This window comes from Eriocheir sinensis, chromosome 32 (assembly GCF_024679095.1).
Source record: "Eriocheir sinensis breed Jianghai 21 chromosome 32, ASM2467909v1, whole genome shotgun sequence".
NCBI classification, from domain to species: Eukaryota; Metazoa; Arthropoda; class Malacostraca; order Decapoda; family Varunidae; genus Eriocheir; species Eriocheir sinensis.
The window spans coordinates 17,420,981-17,443,480 of NC_066540.1; the positions used below are offsets into that span (position 1 = coordinate 17,420,981).

At 44.0% G+C, this 22,500-nt stretch overlaps 4 protein-coding genes across 40 annotated transcripts in view; 1 reads left to right on the forward strand and 3 right to left on the reverse strand.

Moving 5' to 3' along the window:
• The window catches only part of LOC127006363 (uncharacterized), a 5,660-nt gene extending 1,314 nt beyond the window's left edge, over window positions 1–4,346 (forward strand). Inside the window, exons 2-8 of one of the 35 annotated variants that reach the window (XM_050876245.1) lie at window positions 696–740; window positions 1,103–1,255; window positions 1,633–1,776; window positions 2,139–2,512; window positions 2,650–2,846; window positions 2,984–3,120; window positions 3,251–4,346. In XM_050876245.1, coding sequence (XP_050732202.1) covers window positions 696–740; window positions 1,103–1,255; window positions 1,633–1,776; window positions 2,139–2,326 — 530 coding nt within the window. In that variant the 3' untranslated portion in view covers window positions 2,327–2,512; window positions 2,650–2,846; window positions 2,984–3,120; window positions 3,251–4,346. Of the gene's footprint in view, window positions 1–695; window positions 741–1,102; window positions 1,256–1,632; window positions 1,777–2,138 lie in introns of all 35 variants that reach the window. The other 34 variants (XM_050876249.1, XM_050876260.1, XM_050876261.1 and 31 more) reach the window with 34 other exon arrangements.
• Window positions 4,347–5,638: 1,292 nt separating this feature from the next.
• Window positions 5,639–14,098, reverse strand: LOC127006364 (transmembrane protein 272-like). Of its 3 annotated transcripts, XR_007759514.1 has the most exons (6): window positions 13,943–14,098; window positions 13,536–13,562; window positions 12,941–13,057; window positions 12,454–12,614; window positions 9,879–10,004; window positions 5,639–9,143 (listed from the first exon to the last, which is right to left on the reverse strand). XR_007759514.1 is itself a non-coding variant. In XM_050876272.1 (5 exons), the coding sequence occupies exons 1-5, from the start codon at window positions 13,950–13,952 to the stop codon at window positions 8,971–8,973; spliced, it is 453 nt and encodes a 150-aa protein (XP_050732229.1). In that variant the 5' UTR covers window positions 13,953–14,093; the 3' UTR covers window positions 5,639–8,970. The 3 variants fall into 3 exon arrangements, 2 of the variants coding, with proteins under 2 accessions (XP_050732229.1, XP_050732230.1); XM_050876272.1 differs by lacking the exon at window positions 12,454–12,614 and having other exon boundaries at window positions 13,943–14,093; XM_050876273.1 differs by lacking the exons at window positions 12,454–12,614; window positions 12,941–13,057 and having other exon boundaries at window positions 13,943–14,097.
• A 3,097-nt stretch (window positions 14,099–17,195) lies between these two features.
• On the reverse strand, window positions 17,196–19,714 carry LOC127006480 (uncharacterized). The gene is made up of 5 exons (XM_050876422.1): window positions 19,572–19,714; window positions 19,318–19,350; window positions 18,945–19,073; window positions 18,335–18,469; window positions 17,196–18,126 (listed from the first exon to the last, which is right to left on the reverse strand). The coding sequence occupies exons 1-5, from the start codon at window positions 19,579–19,581 to the stop codon at window positions 17,927–17,929; spliced, it is 507 nt and encodes a 168-aa protein (XP_050732379.1). The 5' UTR covers window positions 19,582–19,714; the 3' UTR covers window positions 17,196–17,926.
• Window positions 19,715–21,927: 2,213 nt separating this feature from the next.
• LOC127006365 (uncharacterized) overlaps window positions 21,928–22,500 on the reverse strand; it is a 3,209-nt gene continuing 2,636 nt past the window's right edge. Inside the window, exon 5 of the mRNA XM_050876274.1 lies at window positions 21,928–22,500. This exon is cut by the window's right edge and continues 348 nt beyond it. The gene's annotated coding sequence lies outside the window, so the exon portion shown is untranslated.

The following is a 22,500-nucleotide window of genomic DNA, read 5'->3' on the forward strand; positions in this document are numbered from 1 at the left end:
AGTAGTAGTCTTGATAGTAACACAAGGACGATAGCAGACGAATAATTAATGTTTTGTTGGTAGTAGTAGTAGTAGTAGTAGTTGTGGTCGTGGTAGTAGTTGAGGGGACCAGTAACCTTATCAGCTGCGACAATGAACCTTATCTCTCTCTCTCTCTCTCTCTCTCTCTCTCTCTCTCTCTCTCTCTCTCTCTCTCTCTCTCTCTCAAAATTAACGAAAACTACTTCTACTACTACTACTACCATTACCACCACCACCACCACTACTACTACTACTACTACTACTATTTCGAATGCGTTAGTAGGGGGGAGGGGGGGTTAGGAGGTACGCATTCCAACCCCCCCCCCTCCTCTTCCTCCTCCCCCTCCTCTTCCTCCTCCCCCTCCTCTTCCTCCTCCTCCTCCCTTATCTTCTTATCTCGTTATCTCTTATCGTTGAAGGTGACGGAGGAGGAGGAGGAGGAGGAGGTGGAGGAAAGGGGGGGGGGCGGGGATTAAGGGGGGTGAGTCATGGTTAAGGTACCCGGATGTAAGAGAGAGAGAGAGAGAGAGAGAGAGAGAGAGAGAGTCATGTAATATCTCTTCTAGTTATTATTATTATTATTATTATTATTATTTTTATTATTATTATTATTATTATTATTATTATTATTATTATTATTATTATTATCATTATTATTATTTGTATTCTTTCAGAGCACAGCTACGATGGAGACGATGGAGACGGTTGCTGCGGCGTGGGTAAGAGAGAGAGAGAGAGAGAGAGTGTATGAGTGATTGAGTGTGTGTGTGCGTGTGTGTGTGTGTTCTCTTCTTCCTCTTTCTCTTCTTCCTCTTCCTCTTCATTCATTCTCTTCTGCCTCCTCCTCCTCTTCTTCTTCTTCATCTTCTTCTTCTCGTCTATACCTTCTTTATTTTCTTTCCTCCTCCTCTTCTTCTCCATACACCTCCTCCTCCTCCTCCTCCTTCTTCTCCTCCTCCTCCTCCCTTCCTTCTTACTATGATCATTCTTCTTCCTCCTCCTTCTTCTCCCCCTCCACTTCCTCGTCTATACCTATCCTCTTCCTCCTCCTTCCCCTCCTCACCTTCTTCCCCTTCTTCAGGTAACTGCCTCGCCTCCCTCATCTCGCTCCCCGTCATCATCGCCGCCTCCATCATCGTCCCCGTGTTCGCCATCACCTTCATCATCATGGGCGCCATCTACATCAACGACTGCGCCATCGAACCCTTGGTCCCCATATGGCTCATCGTGCAAGGTGGGTGCCGGGCGGGCCTCTACTGGAGTTGGCAATACCGTGTCTAAGTTATGAATGGGTGAACTGACTCCCTGCAAACCTCCCCCAGTGCTCCCCCAGGTCAAACACAGCTTCCCCATGTCAATCCAACCCTGCATGACCCCAGCTCCCCACATAACCCCTGCCCAGTCCCCCAGGTCAACCACAGCTTCCCCATGTCAACCCAACCTTACACAACCCCAGCTCTCCACATAACCCCTACCCAGTCCCCCAGGTCAACCACAGCTTCCCCATGTCAACCCAACCCAACATAACCCCAGCTCCCCACATAACTTGTCCCAGATCTACCCCAGTCCCCCAGGTGTTCCTCAGTCCCCCTCACCCCCGTCCTCCCCCAGGGGTGATCATGCTCTTCGGGATCGGCACGGGGGGGTTGGCCAAGAAGATGCTGAAGGGGTCCTCGTCGTCCTCGTCATCCTCCTTCCTCTTCAAGATCATTGGCTTCGCCCTGTCTCTGTTTACGATCGCTTGGTTTATCGCAGGTATGTGTGTGTGTGTGTGTGTGTGTGTGTGTGTGTGTGTGTGTGTGTGTGTGTGTGTGTGTGTGTAGACTATCCCCACCCATTCCCTCCCCTTCACCCACACTCATCCCCTCACTCTTACTCCCTACGGCCCCCATCCCCATACTCTTCCCCATCCCTTCACCCCTTTCCATCACCCCACTCACCCATCCCCACACTCTTACTCCTTACTCCCTACACCATGTCACCCCCTACATTCACCCCTTTCCATCACCCCACTCACCCATCCCCACACTCTTACTCCTTACTCCCTACACCATGTCACCCCCTACATTCACCCCTTTCCATCACCCCACTCACCTCCGTCTCCCCCCCTCCTCCAGGCAACGTGTGGGTGTACAATGCCTGGGCACAGAGTCCTGACTACGCCCACTACTGGTTCGAGAATGGCTGTAATATGTCTATGTATCGCCTCGCCTTCTGGGGCATCATCGTGCTGGACGCGCTCTTCGCTGTCGCCTTCGTGGTGGGTATCGTCGCCTTCCTCCTCCGCGGCTGCAAAGGACGATAAGAGAAAGTGGGTTGGTTGGGGTTGATAGCGGAGTGTTGGTAGTACGGTTTTTCTCTCTGGTTTTCTCATCCTTGTGTTTTAGTGAAGGATTTGTTTACACTGGTGCGTTAAGTGTAGTTACCCATCGTAGTGGACTGTTTTGAGTACGTTTTCTTTGTTTATTCTTTTCTTATTCTTGTGTTTTAGGTTGTATGGAAGGACGAAACTGGGTATATAGTGAAGGATTTGTTTACACTGGTGCGTTAGGTATAGTTACCCTTCGTAGTGGACTGTTTAGAGTACGTTTTCTTTGTTTATTCTTTTCTTATTCTTGTATAGTTTAGGCTGCATGGAAAGACGAAACTGGGTATATAGTGAAGGATTTGTTTACATTGGTGCGTTAAGTGTAGTTACCCTTCGTAGTGGACTGTTGAGAGTACGTTTTCTTTGTTTATTCTTTTCTTATTCTTGTATAGTTTAGGTTGCATGGAAGGACGAAACTGGGTATATAGTGAAGGATTTGTTTACAATGGTGTGTTAGGTATAGTTACCCATCGTAGTGGACTGTTTTGAGTACGTTTTCTTTGTTTATTCTTTTCTTATTCTTGTATAGTTTAGGCTGCATGGAAAGACGAAACTGGGTATATAGTGAAGGATTTGTTTACACTGGTGCGTTAGGTATAGTTACCCTTCGTAGTGGACTGTTTAGAGTACGTTTTCTTTGTTTATTCTTTTCTTATTCTTGTATAGTTTAGGCTGCATGGAAAGACGAAACTGGGTATATAGTGAAGGATTTGTTTACACTGGTGCGTTAGGTGTAGTTACCCATCGTAGTGGACTGTTTTGAGTACGTTTTCTTTGTTTATTCTTATTCTTGTGTTTTAGGCTGCATGGAAGGACGAAACTGGGTATATAGTGAAGGATTTGTTTACACTGGTACGTTAGGTGTAGTTACCCATCGTAGTGGACTGTTTAGAGTACGTTTTCTTTGTTTATTCTTTTCTTATTCTTGTATTTTAGGTTGCATGGAATGGAAAAAGATATAACACTGGAGGATTTATATACACTCTCACGATGGCTCTCTATTGTGTTTTACATATATACATTTTTCTTAGTCTTTCTCTCGTTATTTTTCTCGTTTGGCTTTTTTTTATTATTTTTTTCTTACGCCCAGACACTATTTTGTTTTGGCTCAAAGAAAGAATAGGCAAACAAAATGAAGGGTATCGATTTTTCAAGCTTATGTTTACGCGCGTCACTGTACAACCCACCAGGACCCTAGCGCGTCACTGTACAATCCAAGGGCACTATAGCATTTCACTGTACAATCGAAGGGTACCAGCGCATCACTGTACAATCGAAGGGAACGAACGCATCACTGTACAATCTTAGGGAACTAGAGCGTTTCACTGTACAATCCAAGGGCACTATAGCATTTCACTGTACAATCGAAGGGTACCAGCGCATCACTGTACAATCGAAGGGAACGAACGCATCACTGTACAATCTTAGGGGCACTATAGCATTTCACTGTACAATCGAAGGGTACCAGCGCATCACTGTACAATCGAAGGGAACGAACGCATCACTGTACAATCTTAGGGGCACTATACCATTTCACTGTACAATCTTAGGGAACTAGAGCGTTTCACTGTACAATTCAAGGGCACTATAGCATTTCACTGTACAATCCAGGGAACGAATGCATCACTGTACAATCCAAGGGCACTATAGCATTTCACTGTACAATCCAGGGAACGAACGCATCACTGTACAATCCAAGGCCACTATAGCATTTTACTGAACAATATAAGGAAACTTTAGCGCGTTTCACTGTACAATCCCAGGGCACTAGAGCGTTTCACTGTACAATCCAAGGGCACGAACGCATCACTGTACAATCCAAGGGCACTTTAGCGCGTTTCACTGTACAATCCAAGGGCACGAACGCATCACTGTACAATCCAAGGGCACTTTAGCGCGTGTCACTGTACAATCCAAGGACACGAAAGAGTTTCACTGTACAATCCAAGGGCACTATAGCATTTTACTGAACAATCCAAGGGCACTTTAGCGCGTGTCACTGTACAATCCAAGGGCACTATTGAGTTTCCCTGTACAATCCAAGGGCACGAACGCATCACTGTACAATCCAAGGGCACTTTAGCGCGTTTCACTGTACAATCCAAGGACACTAAAGAGTTTCCCTGTACAATCCAAGGGCACTATAGCATTTTACTGAACAATCCAAGGGCACTTTAGCGCGTGTCACTGTACAATCCAAGGACACTAAAGAGTTTCACTGTACAATCCAAGGGCACTATAGCATTTTACTGAACAATCCAAGGGCACTTTAGCGCGTTTCACTGTACAATCCAAGGGCACTATAGAGTTTTCCTGTACAATCCAAGGGCGCTAGAGCGTTTCAGTGTACAATCCAAGGGCACTTTAGCGCGTGTCACTGTACAATCCAAGGGCACTATAGAGTTTCCCTGTACAATCCAAGGGCGCAAGCAAAAAAAAAAAAGGAAGAGAAAATGAAAAAAACGTAGGGAAACTAATTTTTTTTCTACATTTTTCTCTTGGGAGTCGTTGCCACTGTGCTCACCTCCGTATCCTTGCACCCCTTCACCCGGCTACAAGGGATGGAGAGATAGGCCTACACTGGTGGTTCTTTTTCAAGTTTTTTTTTAATTATTTTTGGGTTATATGTGTTTAATTTAGATGGTTAGTGTTTTTAGTGTTCTAGGTGATAGTTGTTGTATTGTTAGTTAGTGGTGGTACGGTTAGGAGAAGTGGAATGGTAGAGGTAGTGGTTGTAGTAGTAATAGTAGTTGTTGTAGTTGTTGTTATTGTTGTTGTTTGTGTTTCTCTCTCCCTTTCATCCCTTCTCCCTCCCTTCCTTCCTTCCTTCCTTCCCTTCCCTTCCCTTCCCTAACCCTTCCTTCCCTTCCTTCCCTTCCTTTCGTCCTTAATCCTTTCTTTCTCTCCTCCTCCTCCTACTACCACTACTACTACTACTACTAAAACTACTACTACTACTACTACTACTACTACTACTACTACTACTACTACTACTACTGCCACTACTACTGCTACAGGAAGAAGAAATTTAAGTTTAAGTCTAAGTTGTAAGTCGTAAAGTTAAGTTCTTCATTGTCTTTAAGAAATGTAACTTTTTTTGTACCGTTCACGCCCGCAGAAAGTTTATTTAAGATAGAGAAATTAATGATAAGAAAGAAAAAGAAAGAAAGAAAAAAGAAAGAAGTGGAAATGATTAAGATATGTGTTTGTTTTTCTTGCTTTTGTTATATTGTAAAAAAAAAATCAGTCTTGTTTTTTTTTTTTTTTTTTGGTCCTAGGAAACTATTAATGTTGAAGAAAATCATTAATACATAGTCAAGAAAAAATATGTGTACTGCAAGTCAATTTAGACACTTCAATCTCCTTTACTTTCTTTTTTTTTTTTTCTTTTTTTTTTCCTCGTAACCCGCTCATGTACCCGAAGCTGCAACAAGTTCCCCGTAAGCTGCAACAAGTTCCCCGTTTCTTGTTTTTTGTTATATTCTTAAAAAAATCACCGTCTCTCTTGTTGTTTTGGTCCTTGGAAACTATAAATGTTGAAAAAAAAATCGATACATAGTCAAGTAAAAATATATGTTCTGTAAGTTCATTCAGACACTTCAATCTCCTTTTCTTTTCTTTCTTTTTTTTTCCTTTTTTTTTGCCCTTAACCCGCTCACGTATCCGAAGCTGCAACAAGTTCCCCGTTTCCCGCTTTCCCGTTTCTCCAGTGCTCCTCGCAACAGAAATCAGGGTCCAGAGAATACAGGGTCTGATCACGGGCCGAACAAAATTCAAACGGTCTGCGCGAGTTTCCAAGCAGAGAGAGAGAGAGAGAGAGAGAGAGAGAGAGAGAGAGGCACCCACATATCGTGACGTCACAGCCACAGCCGCGCTTTGCCCCGCCTCATCGGCTTCAAGTTGCGCGTGAGCAGACCCTATCTTCTCTGGACCCTCGCAGAAAGAAGTCGCTCCGCTGTCCACTACGCATACGCACAGAGGGAATGTATCCGACTCCACAACCCAGCCAATAACAGCGGACTTTTATGAGCCTTCCAACGCTGCCATCGAAGCTTTCACGAGACCAATAGTTTTGAGGAAAGGGAGGGAGACTGAAACACATATTGGGAAATGTATCATAAGTGTATAATTATTCATAATGTCAATTCAAATCCCGAAATTGACCTCTCATTCGGGAAGGGAAGGGAGGAAAGAAGGAAGAGAGGAAGGAAAGGAAGGAGGGAGGGAGGGAGAGGGGATGAGAGGGAGAGAGAAACACAAACAACAACAACTACAACAACTACCACTACTACTACCACGCCTGAAGGGTTTTATTGTTTAATGGCCTTTGAGCTGTCTCCCTTGCCGAAAACAACAACAACAACAGAGAAAAGAAGTCCACCCATGCAGGAGTGGACGGATAACTATTTTTGGCGAATTTTTGAAAGTTTTGAATCGATTTTGGACATGGTGCGTGAAAGGGTTGATTAAGAAATGTCAAGTTAGTCATTATTACTATTATTATTATTATTATTATTATTATTATTATTATTATTATTATTATTATTATTATTATTATTATTACTATTATTACCGTTAAGTCTGTTGTAGTTCACTTAATCCCACGTCCTTACTCTTACGATCCTTTTTTATATACATTGTTACGCCGACCTCTTTTGTTTTGGCGGAAATAAAGAAAAAAAACTATAAACAAAACTGTATTAATTTACTTTTGTGTCTCTGTTTCCCGCTTGCGTTCATTGCCTCCGCGCTCACCTCCGTAGCCTTCCTTGCTTTTTGGCGGGAAGTGAAGGATAGTGAAAAATGGATGAATTGATTTTTACTTATGTTTTTTATTTTGGTTCATTGCCTCAGCGCTCTTCTCCGTGTCCTTTCATCATTTTGGGGGTGGTGGGAGCCAATGCCTTATTACTAAACATTTCGATGCCCAAGTTCACTTATTTGACAAGGCTTTCGTAGGAGTTGTGGGCATTTCCAGGGGTAGTTTTATGACCCTGGTGGTAGTGTGACCCTTCCTCTGTACTGTGGACCTAAGAAACACATATTTGACAAGGCTTTCGTAGGAGTTGTGGGCATTTCCAGGGGTAGTTTTATGACCCTGGTGGTAGTGTGACCCTTCCTCTGTACTGTGGACCTAAGAAACACATATTTGACAAGGCTTTCGTAGGAGTTGTGGGCATTTCCAGGGGTAGTTTTATGACCCTGGTGGTAGTCTGACCCTTCCTCTGTACCGTGACCCTAAAGAAACACACATTAGAACCCGACTGACCCCCTCTTTGACCTTTAGAAATAGTTGATGTGAGAAGCGAAGGTGTTTTATAATACCAACTTCAGCAGGCGCGGCCAGCAGTGCCCGGGGTCAGGTCAGGTCATGGGGCGCTTTCCTATAGAGCATGTGTTTCATTTCTCGTACTTTGTTTCCGCGCATGTGTCGAAGCGAACAACAGTACTGGCCGTCACGTGCGGGCAGGTGTTGTTTGGTTTGTATTGAAAGGATTGGTTTGTTGTTTTACTGTATCATAATTTTTATTGTAATCATAAGGAGGTGAATTTGCTTACAAACCTGACCAACAGAAGACACTGGAAATATTTTACTGCTTAATTTACACTTTTCAACATCATTTCATCGACGCCTGCTCCTAGGAACTCCCACGAGGGGATGGCCACGGCAGAAGAGCTTCCAACTTTCTCTATCCAGACACTCCCGCCTTGCCTGCTCACTTATCCCTGGCACAGTAATAACCTAGTCAGCAGATCCATGAAATCATCGGCATTCAATGCACATTACAAACTGTCTCATGTCTGTTTGAGAGTTTTGACAACTGTTGTATACATTTCCATAACAAACTCCGTACAGTGTTACTGGAGCTGAGGAGACCGAACCCTTACCAATGAGGGTTGACGAGTCAGCAGTACATAACCGAGGCTGAGTGAGCCCTCGAGGCCCAGAGACAGCCACGAGGGTGAACCTGACGTGTCGCAGACCCGTCTTGAGTGTGTCCCCGTCTCGTCAACAGAGTCCGTCTGGTTAGTTTCTCCGTGTAATCAAATGTCTGACAAGCACTTGTTTGAAATCACTAAAAATGCTTACTGAGTGACACACGGATGGAAAGTCTCAGTAAAAGCCTCCAAACCCTGCCGACTCCAGAGCTGACACGTGGCTGCCGACCATCAAGCCCCACCACTGAAAAAGCCTAACGGCGCAATAGGCCGCCACGTAAAAAAATAAATAAAAAAAAAACTCATTGGAGGCCCCCTGAATTAATGCCCTGGGCCTGAGGATGCAGCCTCATGTTAGCCTCAAAGTAAATCCCCAGCTCTCCTCAGCTACAAGGGAGCGCCCACAGAGTTCGTGGCTGAAGCAAGTAGATAAAGGAATACTTGGGATAGGGAGCCTTGCCCGGAGGAACCCTCGGGGCGGCGTCGTAGGGCGGGAGAGGCGACGCGCCCCCAGGGATATGCCCCCATTGACTGACTGACTGACTGAGCTTAAACCATCTGAACACAACATAGCTTATAGAAAACCGTTCTTGAGAGAGAGACAGGGGCTGTAAGCTAACCGTACCCCATCGCTACTGGAGCTATCTCGAGCCGCAGAGGCAGGAGCACAGCTTGCCCAGGATGGATGTGCCCCAGGAGATTAATGCAAGGATGACGAGGACGTAGGCGGCGTTGTATACGACGGGGTCACAGCCATTCCCCTCTACAGTGGCGTTGGGCGGCGGGCGGTCCGTGCGGAACACCCAAACACAACCTGAGGGAGGGGAGTAAGGGTCTTATTTTAAAACACTTTGTCGCCCAAGTTCACATATTTGACATGGCTTTCATAGGAGCTGTGGGCATTTCCAGGAGTAGTTTTATGACCCTGGTGGTAGTGTGATCCTTCCTCTGTACTGTGAACCTAAGAAACACACATTTGACAAGGCTTTCGTAGGAGTTGTGGGCATTTCCAGGGGTAGTTTTATGACCCTGGTGGTAGTGTGATCCTTCCTCTGTACTGTGAACCTAAGAAACACACATTTGACAAGGCTTTCGTAGGAGTTGTGGGCATTTCCAGGGGTAGTTTTATGACCCTGGTGGTAGTTTGACCCTTCCTCTGTACTGTGGACCTAAGAAACACACATTTGACATGGCTTTCATAGGAGCTGTAGGCCTTTCCAGGGGTAGTTTTATGACCCTGGTGGTAGTTTGACCCTTCCTCTGTGCCATGAACCTTAAAAAACACTCATGAAAATCCGATTGATCCCCTCTTTGACCTTAAGAAATAGTTGATGTGAGAAGCGATGGTGTCTTAAAATACAGCCCTAAGAGTGTGTGTGTGTGTGTGTGTGTGTGTGTGTGTGTGTGTGTGTGTGTTATTACTCTAGAAACATACACACACACAAAAAAAAAACGTACTACATCCAAATACATACGTACACAGAGGGGACAAATATAACGTATACATGACTCATTCTACACACACACACACACACACACACACACACACCTGCAATCATCCACGCGAAGCCGAAGAGAGCTCCGATTGCGCGGATCACCATCACGACGGTGGAAGCGGAGATATCGCACATCCAGAACACCATATCAGTGGCCACGAAGAAGCCCGCTGTAAAACCTGCGAGAAAAAGTTCGGGGATTAGAAGATGATGAAGGACTTGAAACCCCTGACAAAGAAAGAAAGGATTAGGAGGTGAATAATAGGGAATTTAAACGCAACGCACAATAATTGGATGAATAAACGAGAAGTAGACCACCAGAAAGGAAAGGAAAATATGGTTAAAAGAATAGAAACACAATAATAAGAATTGGAATAAGAACATAAAAATAAGAACAATAAAAGCTGAGTCGAGCAATTCAGCGTCCTTCTTGTAGTTATAGGCAAGAATTATAGACTATAAGGATAGCTTACTAAAGTCTGTCAAATATGTCAAGTCCGGTATGGCGTAGGCTCGGTCCTTTCCTCCCCTCTGCTCTGCCACACAGTCCCAACACCTGTCTCTTCCTCTCATATATAAACTGTAGGTAACATATGAAAGGAAAATAGAGGTGTTTGGACTGTGTGGCAGAGCAGAGGGGAGAAATGGACACGACAATTTGATTTCACTATAAGCATTTGTTTTACCCACAATGCACCGCGTATACAATCTGGTTCACTCTCTCCATATAAAATGTAATTAGAAAACCATTTCTTATTAATCTTGTCACTCATTCCTAGTAGGACTTTGCGCTTTTTTGATTGCTAAGGATATGTGATTAAATTAGGCAGCTGTTGAGTTGGCAAATAGTTTATATTAATAGAAGTATTTGAGAAATATGTTAATAAAAGGTGCTAAGAAATATTGCTGTCTACCATATATCGATGCTTACGTTTTCTCTAGTTTCATTAACATTAATTTTCTACAACTTTCCAGGGGTAACTAATCCTGTCATCAAAATAGCTAATATAGATATATATTAATTGAAGTATTACTGTTGGATCAGGAAAATTATATCCAATGGTTGATATAAATAATGTATAAAAGGCTTAATGTATATGTAAGAATACACAAAGACTATACCAACTTCTATATTATCTATAACGATATTGATGACAGGATTAGTTACCCCTGTAAAGTTGTAGAAAATGAATGTTAATGAAATTTGAGAAAACGTAAGCATCGATATATGGTAGCCAGCAATATTTCTCAGTACCTTTTTTTTTTTTACATATTTCTCAAATATTTTTATTACTGTATACTATTTGCCAACTCAACAGCTGCCTAATTTATTTAGAAATCCCTACCCTTAAAAAAACGCAAAATCTGACAATGAATGAGTGACAAAATTAATATGTAATGGTTTTCTAATACATTTTATATGGAGAGAGTGAACCAGATGACCATTATGCAGTCATGACGTCATCGATGACGTTTCAGTGAGCTATCCTTGTAGTCTATAATTCTTGGTTATAGGGGACCTGAACTGCACTGCGTACTCTACGCGGGGCCTCACCATCGAGTTACACAGGGACAAAAGTTCTCCCGGCCTCGTACACTCGAAGTTCCTCGCCGTGAACCCGAGCATGACACTGGCTGTCTTGCAGGCGAACTCGCAGTGCTTTGTGTGTTTCAAGTCACTGCTGGTGGCGGCCCCGAGGTCTGTGCTACTTGTAGGGGCTCCCCGCCCATATAGTCTGCCCTCAAAAGGCAGAACGCATTAACTCCAAAATTTTGGTTTTGAGAAAATTGATAATAAAGATTTGATTAGTCATTGCTCTTTTGCTAATTCCATCTGCACACTGTAATTTGTTCGACATATAAATTGATCTTTGTAGTGTTGTTTTATGGCATTAAATTTCACTGAATGTGTAATAAATAGTCAGTTTCACTGTTCAAGTCCGACTAACTTTGACATAGTATGGACATAATGCGTTATGCTCTGAAAACCTTGGACTTAATGCGTTCTGCTTTGAAAACCTTACCTATTGGTATTATCATATAATCAAGCAAAGTGCATTTCTTCCATATTTATTTAATGAAATTCAATACATAGCTTTCAAGGCAAAGTGCATCAAGTCCACAACAATATGTAGTTAATGCGTTTTGCTGTGTAAGAATGGTTATGATGCGTTATGCCTTCAAACAATGTAGAAACCAGTGGAGTTGATGCATTTTGCTAGTTTGTAACTTCGTTTGGGGGCATGAGAGGCGTATCTACCTATTCTGGATATGATTGGCCTCTTTCCGCAGATTCCATTGATATGAAAATCTCAAAAATGGCATTTTTGGAGTTAATGCGTTCTGCCTTTTGAGGGCAGTAGTGTGTGTGGTTGCTATTTCTGGGCCCAGTGTGCAGGACTTCACACTTGTCAACGTTGAAGGACATTCGCCACTTTGCAGACCACTGAATAATCTAGTCGGGGTCCCTCTGGATGGCGTCATAGCCAGCCGTCGTGAAGGCCTTGTCACACACTTTCGTGTCGTCGGCAAATTTAGAAAGGGTGTTTTTATTCCTGACTCTAGGTCGTTAACATACAAGATGAAGAGTGTGGGTCCCAGCACTGACCCCTGCGGCATGCACTCCACCTGTGGCCGGGAGCCCCTCGGAGGCCTGGCTGCCCGCTGAGCACAACTCGCTGTTTTCTCCCTGCGAGCCAGTCTCTTGTCCACGCGTTCAGATCGTCTCCTAATGCCGCCGCCTTACGTTTATCAAAGAGTCGCTCGTGTGGTATCTCGTCAAGGGCTTTCTGAGTGTAGATAAATAACGTCGCTGGGGTGTGACTGTATCAGTTTTCACATATACTTGGATCAGGGAACGCACAGAATATTAGAAAGGGGATCAGAACAGGATTAAGAGTAGGAACCTGTGTATAAAGGATTGAATCGCATATATTAGAGAGGATTAAACACAAATTAACCACAGAGAAGGAATTTAATAGTGATTATAACATGACCAAGAGGTTAAACTATATACTGAGTAGGATCGTGTATACAGAGGATTCAACCCCACACACAAAGAGGATTAGCAATGTCTCTACCCGTGTGTCTATATATCTACCAAAATGTCTCTTACCGTAAACAATTAGAAACACAGGGATGAGGGGCTCCAGGGGGCAGCGGTGGAGGTAGACGAACCCAATACTGAGGAATGTAGCGGCGAAGGCGAGAGCGATGATGTAGAGGCAGCAAACTGCAGGAGTAGTGGCAGTGACAGTGGTGGTGGTGGTAGTGGTGGTGGTAGTGGTGGTGGTGGTGGTAGTGGGTGGGTTGTAATATAGTGAAATGATTTTAGCGAGCCTGATGTGGAGTTGGGTTTCGCGGGTCCTCTCCCCCCCTCTACTCTGCCACAGTCCCAGCACCTGTCCCTTCCTCTCATATGTCACCTGTAGCTAACATATGAGAGGAAGGGACAGGTGTTAGGGCTGTGTGGCAGAGCAGAGGGGAGGAGAGGACCCGGGAAAGCCAACGCCTCAACGGTCTCGCCACAATGGTTCCGCTATAGTGAGGGTTGTGGGTGAGGATTGAGAGCAGGTTTAGGGTGGGCGCTTTAGTAATGGCAGTAAAGAGCAGAGGTGGTGGTGGTGGTGGTGGTGGTGGTGATTGTAGAAGTAATCTCTCTCTCTCTCTCTCTCTCTCTCTCTCTCTCTCTCTCTCTCTCTCTCTCTCACCAGCGAGTCCTCTCTTTTCTCCATCGTCTGAAAAAGAAAAGAAAATGATAATAAAATAATAACAACAATAATAATGATAATAATAATAATAATAATAATAATAATAATAATAATAATAATAATAATAATAATAATAATAATAATAATAATAATATCAATAATAACAATGATAGTAATAATAATAATAATATCAATAATAATAATAACAATAATAATAATAGAATAATAAAATAATAATACCCCCCAACCCCTACACACACATACACACACACACACACACACACACACACACACACACACACACACACACACACACACACACACACACACACACACACACACACAACTTAATTTCAACATCAAACTCTTCCTCTTCTCTTCTCACACACAGCTCAGAACCGGGTTACCTTGGGCCATCTCGGAGTAAGGGTCAGGTCAGGTCAGGTCACGGGGGGCTCAACTCCGTAGTCGGGCAGGTGAGGTCAGAGGGCAGAGCAGCACCTTCCCCTTCGGCTGTCACGGGCTCACTGAAGGACGGCTCATCTTTGTCCTGTGTTGATATGTCACTGCTTATCTTTGTGGTGGTGATGGTGGTGGTGTTTCCGGTAGTGGTAATTCACGGTGCTTGTGGTGATAAGTGGTGACTGGCTGTGTTGTTGTTGTTGTTGTTGTTGTTGTTGTTGTTCTTCACTACAAAACGAAAGAGAAAAAGAAGAACAAGAACAACAAGCACCCAACTAAACTAACTGTTCTTCAAACTAACGACAAAACAAATTCTTCACGGTGCACGGTGCCTTGTGATCATTTGTTGTTGTTGTTGTTGTTGTTGTTGTTGTTGTTGTTGTTGTTGTTGTTGTTCATCTTTTTCTCTTTCGTTTTGTTCTTCTTGTTCTTGTTCTTCTTGTTCTTCTTTTTTTTTCTTGTTCTTCTACTACTACTACTACTACTACTACTACTACTACTACTACTACTACTACTACTACTACTACTACTACTACTACTACAACTATTTCTAAAACGGAATTACATACGAAAAATCTCCTATATGCAATCCTCTTGTGCAATGCTTGTCAGAGAGATAATATTATATCGACCCCAATACGAGAGATAAGAGAGGAGGAGGTGGCGCAAGGAAGGAGGTGAGGAAGCATGGAAGAGCAGGCCACAGAAAAAATAACTCCTGCAGTGCCCATGTCTGTAGAGGAGGAGGAGGAGGAGGAGGAGGAAGAAGAGGAGTTTAGCAAAACGACATTGTAAGAGGAGAAAAAAATAGCGAAGAAATGGGAAATAATAAGGAATGAGGAAGGAAGAGGAGAGAAAGGAGGAGGAAGAGGAGGAGAAAGAAAATCAGGAGGAGGAGGAGGAGGTGGAAAAGGTGGATTTAGATGCAGTCGCGGCCAGCGCTACCTTGACGCGTGGAACTGAACCGAAGGCCTATTTCTTACTACCTAAGGCCTATTTCACACGAGGGCAGCGGTGGCCGTCACTGGTGGCCGCCACTGGTTACCCCGGTTCAAGATACCCCAGGGACTTGTGTGATAAATTAAGAAAAAAAGGGAGGGGGAAGTAGGTGGGGGGTGAGGAGGTGACGTACCCAGGACTAGGGGGTAGCCTTGGGGGTAGCCGCCTTCTCCTTAGCCTCGTGGGGAGAATTGAGAATATAGAAGCAAAATGCAGGTGGGGGAGGTTGAGGAATAATAGCGTTGATCCTAAGGGTAATCTTGAAGAAAGAGAGGTAACGAGGAGAAGGGGGGGAGGGGGTGGATATGGAGGACGATGAGCCGGTACCACGCACATACCTTCCGGACCAACACGTGTCAGGTTCTTCTTCTTCTTCTTCTTCTTCTTCTTCTTCTTCTTTTACCTCCACAACTACTACTACTACTACTACTACTACTACTACTACTACTACTACTACTACTACTACTACTACTACTACTACCACCACCACCACCACTATTGCTAAAAGGGAATTACTAATCACCAAGCCAAATAATCTCCCAAAACCTTTTAAGCCTGCACAACTTATGCCCGTGCTGTCCAAACTGGGATTCGCGTATACCTGCCCCTGGGGGTACGCGGCATAGATCCAAGGGGTACGTGAACAGATGATGAACACACACACACACACACACACACCAAGAGAAGATGGCGCCACTATAAAGACTTCCCTGCGCCATGACGGGCTGGGGGCGAATACCATCCAGGCCTACCGGCGGACGAGGCGGAGACGTTAAAAAAAAAAAATGTACTAAGGCAAAAGAAAAAAAAGAGACAAAGCATGAAAAAGATTAAAAAAGAAATACAAACCAAATTAATAAAGAAGATTTTAAGGTGGCGAGAAAATGAACAAATACGTGACAATAAGAAAGGAAGAAGAAAAGGGACATGAAAAGAATATTGTGGAAAAGTGCAAGGAACAACCTGAGCTATTTTACAGATTCATAAATGGAAAGATCAAACCCGGAGAAACCACTGAAAGCTTGAGCGACGGGAATGTGATAACCAACGATCGTAAAGATATGGCGGACCTACTCAACATACAGTTCCAGTAAGTTTAACCGTGTAGCAGCGACGGGCCAAATTTGTGCCATGATATAAACCCCCCAAAATAGATGATGCATAAACTGATCACAAATGCGTTGATATATATAATGAAATGGTTTGCGTGAGTGATGATTTTTTCTCACTATTCTCGCTTAGAGGGGCCTTTAAGAAACATGATCCCCGCAGCTACCGGGTTAAGGGAGTGGAGATAAGTTCATAGGGTTAGAGATGGATATGAAGAGTGGGGTCGAATAAGGGTGGGGAGAATCAGAATCATTTTTCAGAATCATTTTATTTCACAAAAATGGCTTTTCTATACATTACAAGTATTACTGAATAACATACAATTCAAAGTATGACTTAAGCTAAGGTTAAGGAAGGTGGGGTTAAAGGGGAGAGGGAAAGGAGGAGTGGAGAGGCAAGGGAAGAGAGTTGGGAGTAAGTTCATGGGGCTGCGGAAACAGTAAGAAATGGGGAGGTTATGAAGGCTGAAAAGGACTTAGAAGGGGAGAGGGGAGTAAGTTCATGGGGCTGCGGAAACAGTAAGAAATGGGGAGGCTACGAAGGCTGAAAAGGACTTAGAAGGGGAGAGGGGAGTAAGTTCATGGGGCTGCGAAAAGAATAAGAAATGGGGAGGCTACGAAGGTTGAAAAGGACTTAGAAGGGGAGAGGGGAGTAAGTTCATGGGGCTGCGAAAAAAATAAGAAATGGGGGCGGCTACGAAGGTTGAAAAGGACTTAGAAGGGGAGAGGGGAGTAAGTTCATGGGGCTGCGAAAAAAATAAGAAATGGGGAGGTTACGAAGGCTGAAAAGGACTTAGAAGGGGAGAGGGGAGTAAGTTCATGGGGCTGCGGAAAGAATAAGAAATGGGGAGGCTACGAAGGCTGAAAAGGACTTAGAAGGGGAGAGGGGAGTAAGTTCATGGGGCTGCGGAAACAGTAAGAAATGGGGAGGCTACGAAGGCTGAAAAGGACTTAGAAGGGGAGAGGGGAGTGGGTTAGAGGTTAAGTCAGACTCGCCGCCCACCTCACGCCTTGGGGCTGTGCGTGAGCGTCGAGTCTGACCTGAGTAAACAAATGCCGAAACGCATGAACGCCGTCACAACACAGCTTATGTTCAGAGGCGATTTTGAGCCTATGCATATTCTTACCTCGGGACGCACCACATATCATCAGAAGCAGAAAAGCATGCAGGTTCAGGATCTGTGCTTAAAAAAATAGTGCGACGAAAACCGGCTAAGTTCTAAGGATCTGAAGGGAAATAAGTGCAAGAAAATGTGTACTCCATAGTTCACTTAACTCTGATTTTCGTATGTGTAATTTTACATTATTGTTGCAATTTTATGATAGCGTGATGCAGAATTTTCTCAGGAAGATGATGGTGGTCTCAGTTTCTCGTAAAAATGAATGTTGGGGTCAGGAAACAGGGTGGGAGTGAGGTGTGTGAAGTCGTCGGTTTGGGCAGACAACGAGGATGGGGCGGGGCTTAATTAGGCTCGAGGAAGGGGCGGAGCTTATCGAGACGCCAGCCAATCATCGTCCAGGATGAGATGCCGTGAACATTTCTATTTATATTTTTTATTCACCGACAATTGCTTCATAGGGTATATAACAAAAAATCCACATCTTATTTTATTTTATTGTAGTAGTTTATAACATAAAAAAAACATCCGAGAGGTCTTAACAAAAAAGCTCATTTCAAAATTTGGTTCTTCACGTTCTATGAATGTGACGATACCCCTCTATACTTGACCTGGCCGTCAGCACTACCTGTACCAACCTTATAAGGCTTTCTTTTATCATTGTATCTTAATTATTTCATGTTTCTATTCTTTTTTTTTATATTTATTGAAAAACATCATGAATATCTGAATCCGAATCGCAGCAGAAACAGCAACACATCTTGATCAGGATGGAGAGGCCCAAGACGACGTACATGAAGATGACGTGGACGAGGGCGGTGTTGTAGACGACTGGGTCACAGGTCTCCGTCCCCTCAGTGGCTTGGCGTTGCTCGCTGGCCGCGCGGAACACACACACACTGCCTGAGGGTGGGGGAGGGAGTGTGAGGATGTGTGTGTGTGTGTGTGTGTGTGTGTGTGTTATTACTATAGAAATACACACAAAAAAAACAAAAACAAAACAGTAGTACATCCAAACACACACATGCACACAGAAGGGATAAATATAACGTGCATGACTCAATTCTACACACACACACACACACACACACACACACACACACACACACACCTGCAATCTCCCAGGCGAAGTGGAAAAGATATAAGTGTGCGCGGATCACCGTCAGGCGGAGGGAGCGTTGGTCGGAGCATATGTACTTGTAGTAGATCATTAATTCCATGGCAAACCCAATGAGCCATGTAAACCCTGTGAACCAGAGGAGAGGATTAGAACATCTTGAAGGCATCGAAACCCAATGAGCCATGTTTTCTCCCTGCGAACCAGTCTCTTGTCTCCTAATGCCGCCGCCTCATGTTTCTCAAAGAGTCGCTCCTGTGGTATCTCGTCAAGGGCTTTCTGAGTGTGGATACATAACGTCGCTGGGGTGTGACTGTCCCAGTTTTCACATATACTTGGATCACGGAACGCACAGACTATTAGAAGGGGGATTAGAACAGGATTAAGAGTGGAAACTTGAGTATAAAGGATTGAATCGCATATGTAGAGGATCAGACACCAATATACGGTTATTATTATATACCACAGAAAAGAGTTTAAGGGTGATTATAATAGGGCTAAGAGCGTAAACTGTATATTGGGGCTCGGATTGTGTATATAGGGGATTCAACCCCTCCCAAACCACACAGAGAGCACTGGGGACCTGTCCGTCTGCCTGTCTTACCGTGAACAATTAGAAACACGGGGATGAAGGGCTCCAGCGGGCAAGCGTGGAGGTAGACGAAGCCGATGCTGATCCAGGTGACGGCGAGGCCAACGGTGACGAGGACGAAGAACCCCACGAAGGTCATAACTGCAGGAGTAGTGGTATTGATGGTGGTGTAGTGGTGGTGGTGGTGGTGGTAATGGTGGTGGTGGTGGTGGAAGGTTGCAGTAGTAAGGGTTGTGGGGTTAGGAATATTAGGTTTGAGAGGTTTTTGGTTATGGTGGTGGTGGTGATGATGGTGAAGCGCTCTCTCTCTCTCTCTCTCTCTCTCTCTCTCTCTCTCTCTCTCTCTCTCTCTCTCTCTCTCTCTCTCTCTCTCTCTCTCTCTTACCACAGCAAGTTGCTCCTCCACCTTTTCCATCGCCTGAAAAAGAAAAAAAAATGATAATAAAACAACAATAGTAATAATAATAATAATAATAATAATAATAATAATAATAATAATAATAATAATAATAATAATAATAATAATATAATAAGTCTTGCCTTTGACTTGAGGTGAATTACACACACACACACAAAAAAAAAAAAAATAAATAAATAAATAAATCTCATCAAACTCCCCCTCTACTCGGTGTGGGTTACCTCGGCCCATTTCAGAGGTCAGGTCAGGTCAGATCACAGGGGGGTCAAAAAGTAGGGCAGGTTAAGTCAAGGTGCAGAGTAGTGGCGTTCCACCTCAAACGTCCACCTCCTTCGGCATCCACGGGCTCTCTGAAGGTGGTGGTGGTGGTGGTGGTTTATGATATCGGCGGTGGTTTTATGACATTGATGGTGGAATGTTAATTAGATGACTGGCTTTTTTTCTTGTAGCTGTTATTGTTGTTGTTGTTGTTGATGTTGTTTTTCTTCTTGTTCTTGTATTTTTTTTTCTTTTTTTCTTTTCTTCTTCGTCTTCATTTCGTTCTTGTTCTTCTTGTTCTTGGTTTTTTTTCCTCGTTTACCTCTTCTGCTACTACTACTACTACTACTACTACTACTACTACTACTACTACTACTACTACTACTACTACTACTACTACTACTACTACTACTACTACTACTACTACTACTACTACTACTACTACTACTACTACTACTTCTGGTGGTAGTCTGAGCCTTCTTCTGTACCGTGAACCTAAAAGAACACTCATTAGAACTCCATTAACCTCCTTTTTTGGCCTTTGGAAGGAGTTGGTGTGAGGAGCGGGAGCACTTGACAATACCGACCTATCAGTAAGCTCCGTTCACACTCCCCTCACGACGATCGCTCAGCATTCGGCGACCGTTTCTATAGACCTCTTTCAAGACATGCCCGACTCTTTCACATCAACACCCAAGACCTCGTGTACCCTAGAGTCGTGGGTAGTCGTGGCCCAGGGTCGGCATAGTGTGAACGGGGCTTGGCTCTCAGGACACCGCCATGTAATTTGAGTTTTGATGAGTTTTGATTAACAAACTAAATTTACCGTTACAACAATTACAGTCATACCATTATAATTGTTTACTAACTTTACGAGACTCACTCCGGCACTCTCTCTTGCTTTTCTCTTCCAGGACGATCTTTTAGTTCAGATGCCTCATTCTCAAGAACATCGAAAATTTGTCAGGACAAGTGTTAATATCACAAAAACTGTGCTAGATGATCGGCGTCACATGACCCTCCAACACCCCCCCAACAATTTATATTATGCAACTAAGGGTCTAAAATGGAAAATGCTGAAAAGTAAAGATGGCGCCACTATAAACACTTGCCTGCGCCACATTGGGCTGGGGCCGACCATCAGGCCCTACTATGAAGGCCTATCGGCGCCACAGGCCATGAGGTATAGAAAAAAACAGCTGACTTTGTTTATAATGCCATGTTGTAGAGTTCATCAGGGCTAACAAATGTTATTATACAATGCCATGTCTGCAATGCACGGGTAAGCCAGGAAAACAACTTGAACAGAACAACAATAACAACAAGATGAACAATCTGTTGATCGGTGTCTGCGACGCCGATAAAAAAAAAAAACACGGCTTCTTTGGGCAGGTCAAGGTTAGCCGGTTCAAGTGAGCTGTGAGATTTCTTTCAGCATTGAGTTCCCCCTGCTATAGGCGTGGGAAACCGAGGGTACCAAATGTCTGGGCCGACTGTTTTCACTTTTCTGTTAAAACATGCAAGCACTGCACACTTATTTGGGAGAGGTCGGAATCATCAAACCACTTACGAGACCTGTTCATGGTGAGTCTTCCGGTAACTCCATCATCTAGGAACGCTCTTGATCTTAAACCTAACCTAACCTAACCTAACTTACCTTAACCTAACCTAAAGCGACTCTAATGACAATGAAAGAAGTGTCGACCAGGCCAGTATTTCCTTCATTGTCATCGGAGCAGCTTAAGTATCATTCGTAGAGGACAGATTTACTAAAAGACTCATTTACCAACGACCGGTCTTGTAGTGGCTTGATGAATCCGGCCCCAGGTTTCCAAGACTAATAAATTGCCAATCCTGAGTTAGTCACAATAAAACGTGTATGTGTTGCCAGCTCGGCGGAAATGTTGAATAATGTTAGGTGCGACCATGCGCGATACAACAATAAAACGTGTATGTGTTGCCAGCTCGGCGGAAATGTTGAATAATGTTGGGTGCGACCTTGCGCGATACAATAATAAAACGTGTATGTGTTGCCAGCTCGGCGGAAATGTTGAATAATGTTGGGTGCGACCTTGCGCGATACAATAATAAAACGTGTATGTCTTGCCAGCTCGGCGGAAATGTTGAATAATGTTGGGTGCGACCTTGCGCGATACAATAATAAAACGTGTATGTTGGGTGCGACCTTGCGCGATACAATAATAAAACGTGTATGTCTTGCCAGCTCGGCGGAAATGTTGAATAATGTTGGGTGCGACCTAGCGCGATACGGAGTGGGCCAAATGTCGCGAGTCGGAAAAGGACAGTAAAATAAGTTGATTGAAAGATCAGTACAGTTCTAGGTCGGGAGTTTGTCTTTGTAACAGCTCCCTCTAGTCTGCTATTTATTTTGCATCACAGGACAAGGCTCAGGGGCAACAAAATGTGAAAAAAAAAGCCCGCTTCTCGCCGCTCCCATAAAAGACAATATGAAAGAGTAGCCAAAAAAGAGCTCAGTTTCCCTTTCCCTCATTTTTCTCTTTACATTCCAAATTTCTATACTGTTCTGTTTTCCTTTTCAACAAGCAAGTACTTTCCATCGAGTCCCCCCACTTCTATATACCGTTGCTGCAGGCTTACTCTTTCTGACCTGACCAGGCTCCACACACATCCGCGGTTCACACGCTTCGGCAGACCTCCCTATATAGATCTTGGGTTGTTCCTCCCTACACTCAGAATACTGCACTTCCAGACTCTGAACTCCATCTGCTTAGTTCATCCTGGAGAATACTAGCGTCCTGATCCGACTCAATTACTCTGCCGATCTTGGTATCATCAACAAACTTATTGACATCACTACTAATTTCGTGACAGGGGGAGCTTGCCGCCAGGGGACTTGTGTAGCATGGTAAC